This window comes from Archocentrus centrarchus, chromosome 4, assembly GCF_007364275.1.
Source record: "Archocentrus centrarchus isolate MPI-CPG fArcCen1 chromosome 4, fArcCen1, whole genome shotgun sequence".
NCBI classification, from domain to species: domain Eukaryota; kingdom Metazoa; phylum Chordata; class Actinopteri; order Cichliformes; family Cichlidae; genus Archocentrus; species Archocentrus centrarchus.
The window spans coordinates 24,084,888-24,099,406 of NC_044349.1; the positions used below are offsets into that span (position 1 = coordinate 24,084,888).

Consider the following 14,519-nt stretch of genomic DNA (forward strand, 5'->3'; position numbering starts at 1 on the left):
TTTCTGTGTGTATGTGAGAGAGAGAGCGAGTGAATGAGATTGGGTATTACCTACACTGCAGGAACAAAAATTTGCTCTCAACCATAATGTCAAGACCCCCCATATAGGGACAAAAAGCTTGCTCCCATATGATAAGCTGGTAAAATTGTTTAAAGCAATTTAAAGATTATGTTATGGTCATGTCAAAGATTCAGGAAAGGTGTGCTTACGGTTAGAGCAAGGTAACACTCTAAAAGATAAGTGCAAGTGAATACTGTGTCCTCTTGAGTGACTAAAACTAGGTTGTGCATGTGTGTTTGTGTGTGGACGAGAACCAGACTGCTGCAGCTGGGTCAGGGCAGTCAGACCCCGTAGGGGTGTCTTGTTAGACACACACACACACACACACAACAACAGTAACCTCTGAGGTCAGACAGAGCTAGCGCTGCATTAGCCCCAGTGTGAACCTGCTGAGAGACAGAGCGAGCCAGTACAGCTGGTGTTAACCACCCAGAACATACACACAGAGTGGCAGAAAAAAAACACAGTGGCCCTGCTGCAAACGTCATAACTGTGTCAGCATATTGAGAGTGTGCTGTATGTACAGCTAAATAAACATTTCCAAATCGCTGAATAGATTATCGACCGGCTGTATGTCGTGTAACTGGTTAATAAGTGGCTTTTGTGGACTGTGTCTCAGATGACAGTGAGATTAATAGAATGAATGCATAAAGAAAAGTAACTGCCACATCTCAAAGAGAGAGGAAGCACCTGTCTCAGGAGCCCTGCTGCTGCTGAGCTCAACGCTTCTGCCTTTTTATAAAGGCTTACAAGTCCTTGAATAAGTGCTTCTGCTTATGAGCACTGTTGTTTTCATGCGTACGTACAAGCTCATCTCTCCTGCCAAAATCTGTGCTCTTGTATGGTGTATCTGGCAGTGCAGCAGTACTGTATCTGTGCCCGTGGGAATGCACTTGTTTTGAGCTGTCAGTCAGGCATGTTTATTTTCCCACTGTAGCAGCGCCCACAGGTTTCTGGTGCTGAGCTCTGTCCGTGCTCCACCATCCAAGCCATACCGACAGAGAGCTCGCACAGGGAGGGCGGAGCAGTGGGCAGGGTGGGAAAGTGAGGTAGAGCCAAAGGGTGGATGTACCTGCTTCTCTCTAGCGTGATGCAAGAGAGATGTAGGTACACATGCAGCTGCCTCCTACATGAAAATTGATGCACACGGGTGAAGAAGCGCACTTGTCTAGACAGTTGTGTATGTTTAGCTGAAAGTCAGTCAGCCAAAATTCCCATCATCAGCACTTGTCACGACTGATGAATTGCCTTGAACGGATATGTGTGGAATTCAAATTTTCAAATATTTGGCAAGCTAACAGTAATAACAAAAAAAAGAACAACAAAAATGCCTAAATGAATGGTCTGAAAGCAACGCGTCATGTTCAAAGTTTCACCAGAACATTTTCTACAAACAAAACTTGCACCCAATTTATTTTAAAAATTCTGTATCATGTATAAATTCTCTAGCGAAGTAATTTAAAGGTGAGTTACTATGCTCTTTTCCAGCTCTGTGGTTTTATTGTCAGATTTGTACCTTAAGTACCTGCTTTGGTGCAGCTTTCCAGTTTATTCTCTGTCTGAAACATGCCATTTTAGGTCCTTTCCCTTTAAGTCAATCTTCTTCTGGTTGTCTGTGCCTTGCAAACAAAAATATTTGAACAGCAGTGGGTGGGGCTTCTGTGCATGCAGCCAGAGCTATGAGCATTAGATGACCGTATTAGTGATGTCCCTGCTCACTGACATCATACAGAGCCAGGAGACAAAACAAACTGTCTGAAATTGAGCATTTAGAGCAGTCTGCAGCCTGCCTATTTGCATCTCTTCTGAAACTATTACTATTGTGAGTTTGATCCCAGCTGACAGGGTACAACCTGGACAGATCTCTAGTCTATCGCAGTTTCAGCACAGAGAGAGAGCCAATTATTCACACTCGCATTCACATCTACAGTATAGAATCATCAGTTAACCTAATGTGCATGTCTTTGGACTGTGGGAGGAAGCTGGAGTACCCAAAGGCCACTGCAACCACTGCAGTGCAGTATGCATATGAAAATATGTGTAATATATGTGTAATAGGCTAGAATAGTAAATATTTCCATAAACATATGCCTTTTTTTTTGTTTCTCTTAGATTATTATAAATTTGATATCTGTCCTTTTCGGACTGTTGGGAGAACAAGTTATGTAAAATCTATGGGAAATGTAATCTAATTTATAGTGGTATATTTTTACTTAAATACATCAAGTCAGTAACACACACATACACACACAAAAAAAAACCAGCCGTGTGTTGGCGTCTATTTAAGTGTATTTGCACTAACAGTGTCTACCAGTGAGTGTTTGTTTGGTGATGGTTTTATTGCACATGGGCGATCCCATAATCCTTTACTTTTTCACGATGCTGTTAAAGAGACACCTGTTAAAGTAATACCCACCTCCACCCCTCAGCAGCCCACTTTCAGTGGTCATACTGTACCTGCACATATATCAAAGCCAGCACACACTCAGCACCTGAGAGAAGATCCTGCTATCACCTGTGAAAAAAGAGGGAGATCTCATATTTGCACTCACCACCACTCATCTCGCACACACACTCACACATACGCACACCTGTAATGTTACTTGATAGCCAAGTGCTTGACAGAAGCTCTGTCAGACTAGCAGATAAGTCTGGTCTGGCAGTGGATAGTCCTGTTTCTCCACATTGATGCTAGTAACAGATTTCTAGTGGTGTGACTGCTGCCAGAGTCAGATGAGGCTACTGTAGTAAGAGACAAAGGGTCAGAGTTTACACAGTCCTGTGATATTGTGTCACTTTAACGTAACACAGCGTTTAATGTGAGAGATTAACTTAGGAGAGGTTTCAGCTCATTTGCTCTAAAAATATAAACTGAAACTGTAGTTCACATACCAGTGATTGAAGCTTCAATTCACTGTTGATTTAAGTGACAGAATAATTTCAGTTATTTTCAGAGAGGAATTTATTCTTCTATTTCATTGCCATAATGATGTTTGATTGGGTTTAAATATTTGGCACATCTTTGTAGAGTGAAAGTGAGCACCAGAATTAAGCTTGCTTTGGCCCTTGATTCTGCGTTGGACGGCTTTAACTCTGGCAAACCGGATCAAGTGTCATCATGGCAGAATTTAGAAAAATAATACCATGTTTGAAAATACCCTGAATTATCCTTTGGCTACAGTACTGTAATTGAATGCTGATTACAGGCCACTTCAAGAATTGATCTGACCTCATCCTGGCAATTAACAATTCCTGTGCATGAAAATCAATGTGGTCCTTTGAAAATGTCAGTGACGAATCTTATTAGAAGCTTTGCTCGTTGGTGTAATAGATTAAAAATGATGATTGTGAGGAAATTCTACATGTTTATGCTGGACATGCTGAGTTTACTTTTTAATGTTCTTAATTTGACCTCTGAGGGAAAGAGAAAAAAAAAAGAGGGTTTTACTGTTGTGTATGAGCAACACATTGGCAAACAATTAATTCATACACAATTAAGTGACATAGGGCAACATTAGATTCCCATTAGAATTAGAATCGCTGTTCTTTTAATTTTGGTCATCTCTTTTAGATCAGTTACTATTTTTCTCTAATCAATATCATATTATTCCGATATTATATCATACTCATTTACGCCTGAGTGCTGGTAATATGTTTGATTCTTTTTTTTAATAATGTTCATAAGAGCTATTCAAATTGAATATCACATATTGGAAAACCAAACCAAAGTACTTCAGTATATTTCAAGCAGCATTAATGTCAGCCACATAAATTATGCTCATTGCATTAAAGTAGAGTGATAATTTATTTTTTATTAATATTGATTGCCAATGTGTCATTTTGATTGCACATCACAATCTGTGGTAAAATATTCTGACTGGGGAGACTTTATTGAAATTAAAGCCTTTTAATATACAGGTACACCCAGTTTCCCCAAAATGACAAAACTCCAGTCACATTTAAGTCAACAGTGTGCAGTGACTTTTACAGAAAGGCAAACGAGGACAATCACTAACCAGAAGTACAAGAAGTCGTCTTCTGCTGTTTAACAAGACAAATTGGACCAGATTAAAACTTTTCCATGTTTTTCTACTCCCTGTCTTTATTCTTTTATACATGCTGGCAGTCTTGTGCATGGATGGCTTCACCTTTCTGCACTCCTTCTTGGCTGAAGAATCTTAAAATATTACTACTGCTATAGTTATCATCAAAATACCATTTGCAAGTGCTGGAGGAATTTTACTTTAGCAAACAAAGCAATAAAATACAATGAAAATACATCACTAAACATAAAGACTGTATTATTAGCAGATTGTATATAAAGTATCGAAAGAAAAAGTACTTATTCTGCAGAAAAATCATCCAGGTGTTATATGGATTAATATTGTTTCTGTAGATGTTTAAGGTTGAGCTAATGTTAAGCACTTTAAAATACTTAAACATGTTACATCTCTAAAACACAGGGGAATAAAAATGTTGAGAAAAAATTAAGGTGGTGTGTGGCAAATCAGCGGATAATCTTACGGTTAATCTGAAAGTGCTGGTGGAGCCTCCACCTATTCAACTTACCTTTTTTTATTAAACCAGACATGGCAGGAGTTAATGTTCCCTCTTTATCAAGGCTTTCTTTGCTAACTTGCTGAAGGAGTTATTAAAAAACATCTTCACACTGCGCTCCATCTCCTCTACATTAAATGTTAGTTGAGGTGGTTAGTAAGAGAAAATGTTTCTGTGATAAGTCAGTGAGCTTACTTGTTAATGCTAGCTCTGTCTCCACGAACACAGATTTTAACTGATGAAAGTGAAAGCAGTGAAAGCAGAGCCATGCTAGTCTCCCATCAGTTTCCTGTCAAACACTAGAGGTTTATCCACAATGCACATGCACAAACAACCACAAAAAGCTGCTGGTCTCTCAGCTTGTCCAGTTTCAGCCTTTAATGGAACACTGACATGCCCATGAAATCAACAGACACTACAGATTCCAACAGCTCATAGTCAAGCAGAGTTTAGCCTGCTTCCAGAGACAATAGCCAGCTGCAGCCACAAGATGGCAACAGTTTAAAGGATGGATGCAAACAGACGAGAAGTTTTATGATAGAATGCTGTTTGAGATGTACAGAGAGATCACTTTTAGGTTTTAATTGATGTCTATTTTTAGATTTTACTGTTCAAGCACTGCCTGCCTTACGTGCCCTTATGGAATACCACTCATTTAAGAATAGATTTCTTAAAATCTGGGCAAACAAAAATAAATGAAAACAACTCAAACCTTTAAATGCAGTGCTCACTTTAAAAGTGAATTATTGTACGTTAGTTGTGTCATTAATGTTTCCTCAGGAAGATCTGCATTCATTACATTCTTGAAACTCTTTTTTTAAAAACATCTTTAAATCTGTTCTTTACCAGGGTCCCCCAGGATCGCAGCCTTCGCCTCACACGCAGCCTCCCCCACATAACCCCACTAATCCCATGATGGGACCTCATGGACAGGTAAGGACGAAACATTTATGCAGTCTGTCACTTTCCTTGTAGGTTCCTCCCTAAGCCTACCTTTGATTTCACTCGCTCATATAACAGTGAAAATTGTACAAACACCACACAGGTCCCTCTTGCTAACAGGCAGGACAGGGAGCGTCCACAATGGTGGATTGGATGAATAATTTAGCTGTGTTGGCCCAGCTGTAAAGAGCGGAGGTGCATCTGGAGGGCCTCCTCTCTTCCTCAGCCCAGCACTCACCATCCCGTAGTCCATCAATAGACCATTAATATTGCAGCACAGCCTGACATTGTGCAGCTCTTCATGCACAAACCTACCACAACATGGTCAAAGGAGGAGAGAAGAGGGGTCTAGGAAAAAGCAAACATAAGGGAAGAGGGTAAAAATGAAACAGTAGTAAGCGGTCCTCACTTTGAGGACTAATTGTAATTATATAACTTGTCTTCCGCTTGCTTTAAACACACACACACACACAAAACACGTAGTATATAATTACAATTTAAGTGCAGTCTCATGTTGTATTTGTGTTGTCTGTGCTTATCTCTGTGTGAAGATGATGCGAACATCATGGTGCTCATGCTCCGTGACCAAAACACACAATTCCTACCCAATCAGCATTCAAATCTGCATGTTCTCCCTTGATACTAAAATAGTTGGACTGAGTTTTAAATTAATTTTTATCATCAGACATCGAAATGTGGTCCACTGGGCATGGATATTTGTAGTTGTAGCAGTCTCAAAGGTAATTCTGAAAACCATCTGTCTCTGGTGTTTTACATTATTCACTAGTCGTGCACTGGCTCTGTAATGCATGTCCCGGCCAGCCTGTTCTTGTCCCCTCTCTACTGAAACATAGTGAATATGTCTTAGGTTTCTGGTATGAATCACACTATCCAGGCAGAATCTTTGTTGCACTACTGCCTAGTTATGCAGGGACGGTAGGAAAATATCCATCTCTTATGTAGTGGCACAAAACAGAGACAAGGTGTAGAACTACTCGTTTCATCCACCTATGTGATGTTAATGGGGTGTTTTGTTTTTTTTTTTACCCCCCTGCTGCAAAAATATTGTCGTCATATTCTTCTTGCAGTCCAAATTTCTGTCCTGCATGCTTTTTTCTTTTTCCTGTCTTGCTTACTCTCACTTATCTGTCCCTCTTTACCTTTATCCTAATGGCTTTTATCACCTGAGGTCTTACTTTCCAAAACTTAACAACAAGCCCCTCCTTGCTTTGAAATGGAACAAAAATACAGCATACAGCATTATACTTTAGCACAATAGCGCCCCCTGCTGACATCCAAAGATAAAATGTGAAAATTAAGAATGTCATCTATGGAGCGTCAAGTTTACTAAAGATTTTGTCCCTTATGTCAATACCAAAAAAATTCTAAGTTTTCCTTGTCAAGAACAGTTTAGTCATACGTTCCCCCTCAGATGAGAGCCAGTCTAGTTTACATCTCAATCTTCCTGCTGCTGAAGAGCAGATTTGCACAGATGTATCAAGGGGGGGGCAAGTTTATTAGAAGATGGTTAAAATTATACTATTATCATAACATTAGTTACAGTTTTTATAGAGGTCTACATTTAATTATTTTTTAATCAGAAACAGCAAAAGTCAATGTAGACTGGTATTTATGGATGCAGTGTTTGAGGTTGAATTTGATGTTCACTAAGCTGATAATGACGGTGGCATGCTGAGACATGTTTACTGTGATGTTTTGTGTATTTTTTTAAAATGAGCAGTGCCTTTTATCTCAATTAAATTTCTACAGTGTGTTTAATATTGTCATAATATCTTTATGATTACCTTATGTTTGTTTTATTTACTTGATGCATTATGTCAATTTTATTTATTCAAAGTTTAACACTAATCATAAGATTCCCCTTAAATTCATTGTCTTTAGTTGCAGATTTCATTAAATTGAAGCAGCATTTTGTGCTAACACTTGGTGTGTATTGGGGGGGTGTTTGTGTTTTTTATTTTTGTTTTGTTTTATTTGTGCTTGTGTACATAACCCTAGCTTAGTGTTTTCAGTAGCACTTAGAATAAAGTAAGAAGCAAACTTTTTAAACATAGTTAAGGGACCCTTAGTCACGAAATTTGCATGTGTATTAGCATTTTGGCTTCTGATCATTATGGTATAACGTAATCGTTGTTCTTCATTTGTCATTTCTGCAGCCATTCATGTCTCCACGGTACCCAGGTGGCCCAAGGCCCTCCCTCCGTATGCCAAATCAGCCTCCTGGGAGCATCCCTGGGTCACAGCCTCTCCTTCCAAACAGCCTGGACCCCACAAGACCTCAAGGTACTGGCAACAATTGTAGCAGTATTTCAGGTTAGCTGCAGTTTTCAACTTTGCAAAGAAACCATAAATTGGCTTCTAAATGAGAATTTTCTTCCTCCTTTATGGATTTGTTATTGATCTAAATAGTGCTGCCATGCCAACACTCTGTTTTATTGCAGGACATCCAAACATGGGCGGTCCAATGAGAATGAATCCCCCTCGAGGCATGGGAGGCATGGGCCCACAGGTACCTACCACTTTTATTACACAAGTGGCCAAATTAGTCATATAGAATAAAACACAAAGGGCCATGTTACTAAAGCAAGTCACGACAGTCGATGGTGTCCTTCAGCTCAACCAGCCCACTGCACTCCCACTCTGCAGCTGCCACACAGCCAGATTTGGTACTTGGACTCTCAGTTTATAAGCAAACTCAGTGTTTGGTTGCCCTTCATTAAGGGCTTCCATAAAAACAGCTATACTGTCTTACAGCAGCCTATAAACTGCATGTAGATAATCCTTCTCCTTTGCTAAAGAGAAATTTTTGCTTCCGCCAATCTCATAACATTGCCTTTAAATGTCAGAAGCACTCTGACGATGATCTTGGCTCTGACCAGAGCCCACCCACTGCTAACGCCAGTTCTACATGTTAAATCCTACTTGCTGACTCCCACCTGGAGAGACAAACAGAGGCTGAATGCTTAGACTGCTATGAGCAAGCTACCACCAACACATTTTTTCAAAAGTGGTGCCAAAGATGGTGCTGTTGGTTTCCTTTTATCACTTTAATTTGTGTTAATGTTGTTTTTTTTTCTAATACATAAGATGCTTAAACAGCAGTGTCCTTTTGAATTACCATTACAAGACAGCTGCTTCATTCTGCACCCAGCCACCTCACACAAAGACACAAACGCACACACACACTCTCCCTGTGCCCTTCGTCCCCTCTCTATGCCACCCTGGCTCGGTGACTTTGGCAGTGAGCGTACCAGCAGCTGGTGTGGCATCTGCTCGACAAGTGTAATCGTCTGCTGAACAAAACTCTTCCTCTGAGTGGAGCTGCTCTCTGGCCTGCCCCCCTACTCACTCACTCTGTCATACACACACATGCATGTCCAAACACACACACATGTAGCGCCAGCCAAAGCGACCCACTGGGCAGCGATGAAAACATACACGCAAACACACAGAAGGGAGCATGGACACATAGAGACACATACTGTATACAGAGACTCACAACATGCACAGCATGCGCAAGCTCTTCCACACACAGCTGTCCTCTTTCACGCACAGCCCACTCCAACCAGCCCACACACAGCTCATACATCCACATAATTAAACACTAGTTAGTGGGAGACATGATCGTCGCTGACCTTCATTAAGATTCAAACCTTTATACAGAGCAGGTGTGAGGCTCTGGACTGACTGTGTGTTCATCTCTTTGTGCAGAACTATGGCGGAGGGATGAGGCCTCCTCCAAACTCCATGGGGCCAGGGATGCCAGGCATGAACATGTTAGTAGACTGAAAAAAGTTGCTTTTTGTAATGGCTGTAAATTCCCTATATGCTTTTTGCTTAATAGCCTGGATTTTTTTTAAAGTTTAGCAGTTACCTTTAGAGCATACAATAACATTTTTGATATCTAGGGATGCAGTGAAGCCTTTGTAGCCCAGATGTTGGGCTGTCCTCCATTGAAGTTATGGGGAAAAAGCAGCAGTTTGTTTACAGTATGTATTATAATAATAATAATTCAGATAACACCTTTCAAAGCCAAAGTGCTTTACAAAGACAAATATCTTATAGAAAAAGAAACCCAATAATTTGGCCTCTGACAGATGAAGGAAGAAGTTCCTTTTAGCAAGAAGAAACACTGAACCATTAGGAGAGCAAAGACACAATAAAAAGTGGTATCAAAACATAAACTTTCTGGAAAAAAGTGTAAAAGTTTGTTCAGGTAAAAACTCAAAGTCAGCATAGGCTTTCAGATGAAGGGTATTTAAAGCAGATTTTAAAGATGTCACTGACTTCAGAGCCTTTTGCAGCCTGACTGCACTCTAACCCTAACACGCAGACCCCTCTGCCTGTGGATCTCAGGCTAGGTGCTGGCTCATATGGTGCTAAAACATCAGTAATGTAACTGGAAGGGGAAGCTATGAAGAGGGACCATTGGGAAATTTAACATGAGAAGAATTAAATAAAATAGTGCTGTAATGTGCATTACAGGGTAGTTTCATAATGTGTATATACGGGTCTCAAGTTGGAGGAAAAAAAAATTACTTGCATTTTTAAATGTAACATAGTCCTGCAGGGAACTCGGCACTTTAGGGTCATTGGGCCTAAGAGGGAAGTACAACTGAGTGTCATCAGTAAAACAGTGCAAAGAAATAACCGTGAATTATGTGACCCAGGAGAAGCTTGTAAAATCATACTGGATCTACAAATGACCCTTGAGCCACACCATGCTTTATGAGTGTGAATAAAGAAACACAGCAATTATTGATAGGCAGAGCCTGTTTGAAAGATATCAGTTGTGTCCAAGGCTGCAATCAAGTCCAGCGGTACCAGATAAAGAACACGTACCTGCTCAGAAGCCATTCGGAGATCACTGGTGACCTTCAAAAGAACAGTCACTGTGCTGTGGTATTTACCAAAGCCAAATAGAAACTTTTCATAAATTGAATTATTTTCCAGGGCAGAAAGTGGTAGCTTAGACACCTTTAAAAAAAAAAAAATAGATTTTTTTTTTTTTTTTTTTGCAATAAAAGGCAGCTTAGAGATGGAATGATAATTCTCCAGAAAGGTGTGATCCACATTTGTGTGGATGCACAGAAACAGTCTTCAGGTGAAGGGAAGCACAACCATACAAGGAGCTGTCAAACTCAGAAAGTAAACGTGGCAATAAATGCCATTACACAAAAACAAAACAAAACAAAACAAAAAAAATCTTCTGTTTCAGTGTCTGAATGTTTGTCCTGTTTGAGTGATTTGTTCCCAGAGCTCACTATTACCTATTGTAGAATAAAAATCATTCCTTTTCCCTCAAAGTCCCAGTGAGCAGAACAGTCAGAGGTTTAATGTTTAAATTTGAAATCTCAGAAATCATTCTTAAGTTCACCTTCTTTCTAGATCATTTGTGTATACCAACTAATGGACTGTACTTATGTAATAATCTTTCATTGAGATCATAATGTGACATGGAAATAATATAACACCCCTTGTAACTTTTTATCTGATAGAAATATTTTTAACACATTTATCCTCGTATCTCTGCATTTCCAGGGGTCCTGGTGGAAGAGGTCCATGGCCAAACCCCAACACCAACTCAGTGAGTCACATTCTCTCACATCTTCATGCCCACATGACTGAGTGTGTTTACAGTAACTGTGCTTCATGTTTTGTTTCACCTCGGGTCTATTCTCCCCACAGATAGCTTATTCATCTTCATCTCCAGGCAACTATGTGGTAGGTGTCCCGTCATGAACTCGTGTTCAACCACGGGCCATAAATTACCTGTCATGCTATGATATCTAACAGGCACGCTGCTGTCTAGATGCACTCAGTGCTCATTTCTCTCCTTCTCTTGCTCTCACCCCTCAGGGTCCTCCAGGGGGAGGCGGCCCACCAGGAACTCCCATCATGCCTAGCCCTGGAGGTGAGTTATACATTTCAGTTTCCCTTCTGATTTCTGCTTTAATCCAATGCTCACTGAAGGAGGGTTTGACTAAGAAACATCAAACCTGTTCTCCGTCAGATACACATCTCTCTTTGGGAGACAGAGATCGGGCTCTAAATACTTGAGGAATTGAGCCTTTAGGAGTATTTTTAAGTGTAAAATATTGAAAAATGAAAAAAGTAAAACTGTTGCACTGAATGCGCTTTTATGTGGTACTCTCAAATGTGATGTTCATGAAAAATCCTTTGTCACAGCTTTTTTCACTTAAGGCACAAACTGAAAAATATTCTAGTGTCGAGACAGTTGCATTATGTGGAAGCAGAGGCACACAATCAACTGACTAATCCATTTCAGCTTTGACCCATCAATAAGGTGCCTCTGTGGAGGATTGACTGCAAACAAAACGCCGTGGGCCGTCATCCTGTAGATGTTATGTTTCTGATGGCTCGTGAAAAGCTGCTTTTTGTGTCCACAATTTATTATTTATATACATGCCTCTATTGTGATGTGTTGTGGGGCATGCAACCCTTTGCAGTCCTGCTCACACTTACACTGTGAAGGAAAACATAATCCGCCGCAGTCGCCAAGTGTGTGCACACACATACGCGCATAAACCTCCAACAAAAGTGCTCACCTCACACTCAAATTTGCCCCCTTCCTTCAGTCACGACTGCAAAAGCTGCATTCGGGAACGCTAATGGGCAAGATTTCTCTACCCCATGCGCTGTGCATGTGCTGTATCCATCTCCACCCCATGTCATTCAATTTGTCACTCATCTTTCTCATGGTTTTCTCAGTTATCTGCTCACAAATTTCTACCTGCAATGTCAGATCAAGGTCACCTCACTCCTCTGAATTTTTTAAGAACAGACAGACTCACACACGAGGAGCAACACAGCATGTACTGGTTGATGCCAAGTTGCACGGGTGTCCGTATAACAACTAATCTCCAGGAATAAGATGGGTTTCTTTTCATTGTGCATTGCAGAGAGCAGTGAGTGGATTGAGTGGCAGTTCTTCTTTTATTTTGTGGTGGTCTTTGTCCTGTGCTGTAGCAAAAACTATTAGACAAATGGCAAAGTTTACTGAAATTGGTGTCAAATAGAGAAAGAAAATCAAATCCAGCTTATTTTATGTTTTTTTTTTTTAGTAACTATATTTTATATGTAAAAACAGACAGAGACAGCAGCACCAGAGTTTATCTGTAAGTGCTTCCGAACCTCGGAGGACCAAAGTATTGTACGTTCAGCCTAAACATCCAAATGCTCTTTTGTTTGTAGATTCAACAAATTCAAGTGAAAACATCTACACAATGATGAACCCCATCGGCCCTGGTGGAAATAGACCTAATGTACGTATCGACATTTTGTTCAGTTTTGATATCAGTAAAATCAGTGTTTTGTTACATCTATTTTAGATAAAGTACCATTTTTAGGTGTACCTATTTTAACTTTAAAGTCTCTTGATGCTAATTTTTGATTTTTGGGTTATATAAAATAAAAATGACTTTAATGTTTTTTTTTTTTTGTTTTTTTTTAGTTCCCAATGGGACCTGGTCCTGATGGGCCTATGGGTGGAATGGGTGCGATGGATCAGCATCATATGAACGGCTCACTAGGTGCGTACCTTAAGATACTGTACAGTGTATGTGCTACAAGCTCTTGAGTCTATACACTGAAACCTATGACATTCTGTGAGCAAAGGCTTTTAGAAGGTGGACTCTGCCCTCTTATGGCAGATTGAGGAAGTGTTGTCTCTCAATATTGAGCAAAGGGAAAGCTAATTAGTGCGGCAGTGAGTAGGCCAGTTGAGGTGTAATGAGTGAAGCCAGCTGAGTTGGTGCTCATGTGTATCTGAAACAAATAGCTTAATTAAAAGCCATTAGTTTTGGAAGGGAAAGTTATTTTTACTAGCTCTGGATATCCTGCACTGACACTGAATTAATTACAAGGATCATTTAATTCTTTACTTTTTTTTTTTTCACAGGCTCTGGTGACATGGATGGGTTGCCAAAGGTAAGAGTGGCTGGTCTGTGTTTATCTCTTTGTCTGTCTGTATGAGTTCTTTATTCTTACTGGTGCGTTTCATCTGCTTTATAGAATTCTCCCAACAATATGGCAGGCATGAACAATCCTCCCGGCACTCCACGGGATGACGGCGAGATGGCAGGCAACTTTTTAAACCCATTCCAAAGTGAAAGTGTGAGTACCATATGATACAACCCAAATCGGAGAAAAAAAAAATATTTGATACAGATTCTTCCCTCCGGTATGAGACTCACTCACAGGGAAAGAAATTGAAATTCTCTGCACATTAGGTGATTGTGGATGCCAATTGTCCATGGCAACCTGGACCTTTTACAAAGATATATATATATATATATATAAAAAGGTCTGAATTAGTCTGTTTTAGAATGCTCTGTAGTTCCTAACAGTCTCAGACAGAACTCATTTGCTGTAAAAGCTGAGTAAATTAAGACATTTTCCAAACTAAAAACACGACAGTTACGTTAAACTACTCAGATCTTTTCACTCCAAAACAGAATTCTGGCATCAAATTGAGAGCTACGTGGACATTTTACTCTGAAAATTTAGGGTTGAGAGTGTAATGGTACAAAAATCTTCTGTCAGCATGAAATCAGTGCAGATATGTGGCAGAACTGAGATGCTGTGACTTTTAAATATGGAAGGCCTCAGTGCTACTACATTAAGGAAGTTACTGAGCCACAACAGACTGAGCAGCAAAAAATTTTCATTTCTTTATTGCTCAGTTTACATCTCTGTTTAGAAACAACTGATGGCCCATATTCACTGGTGGTGTTTTTTTTTTCTTTCTTTTCTTAATTTTCTTTATTTTCTTTTATTTTTTTTAACTTGTCTGGTCAGTGCATGTATATGATTGTCTCCAGTAAAATAGGGCTTACTTCTGAGTTAGTTGTTGGGAAATCTTGTAGGTCTACAAGTCCATCTTTAATTTTGTGAAACTGTCTGTCTTGCATTACATT

At 39.9% G+C, this 14,519-nt stretch overlaps 1 protein-coding gene across 1 annotated transcript in view; it reads left to right on the plus strand.

The window, feature by feature from the left end:
* ssbp4 (single stranded DNA binding protein 4) overlaps nt 1-14,519 on the plus strand; it is a 101,890-nt gene that overhangs the window by 83,667 nt on the left and 3,704 nt on the right. Inside the window, exons 6-16 of the mRNA XM_030726659.1 lie at nt 5,467-5,550; nt 7,737-7,863; nt 8,022-8,089; nt 9,292-9,356; nt 11,122-11,167; nt 11,269-11,304; nt 11,440-11,494; nt 12,796-12,866; nt 13,055-13,133; nt 13,502-13,530; nt 13,615-13,716. Of these exons, the coding sequence (XP_030582519.1) occupies nt 5,467-5,550; nt 7,737-7,863; nt 8,022-8,089; nt 9,292-9,356; nt 11,122-11,167; nt 11,269-11,304; nt 11,440-11,494; nt 12,796-12,866; nt 13,055-13,133; nt 13,502-13,530; nt 13,615-13,716 (762 nt within the window). The remainder of the gene's footprint in view (nt 1-5,466; nt 5,551-7,736; nt 7,864-8,021; nt 8,090-9,291; nt 9,357-11,121; nt 11,168-11,268; nt 11,305-11,439; nt 11,495-12,795; nt 12,867-13,054; nt 13,134-13,501; nt 13,531-13,614; nt 13,717-14,519) is intronic.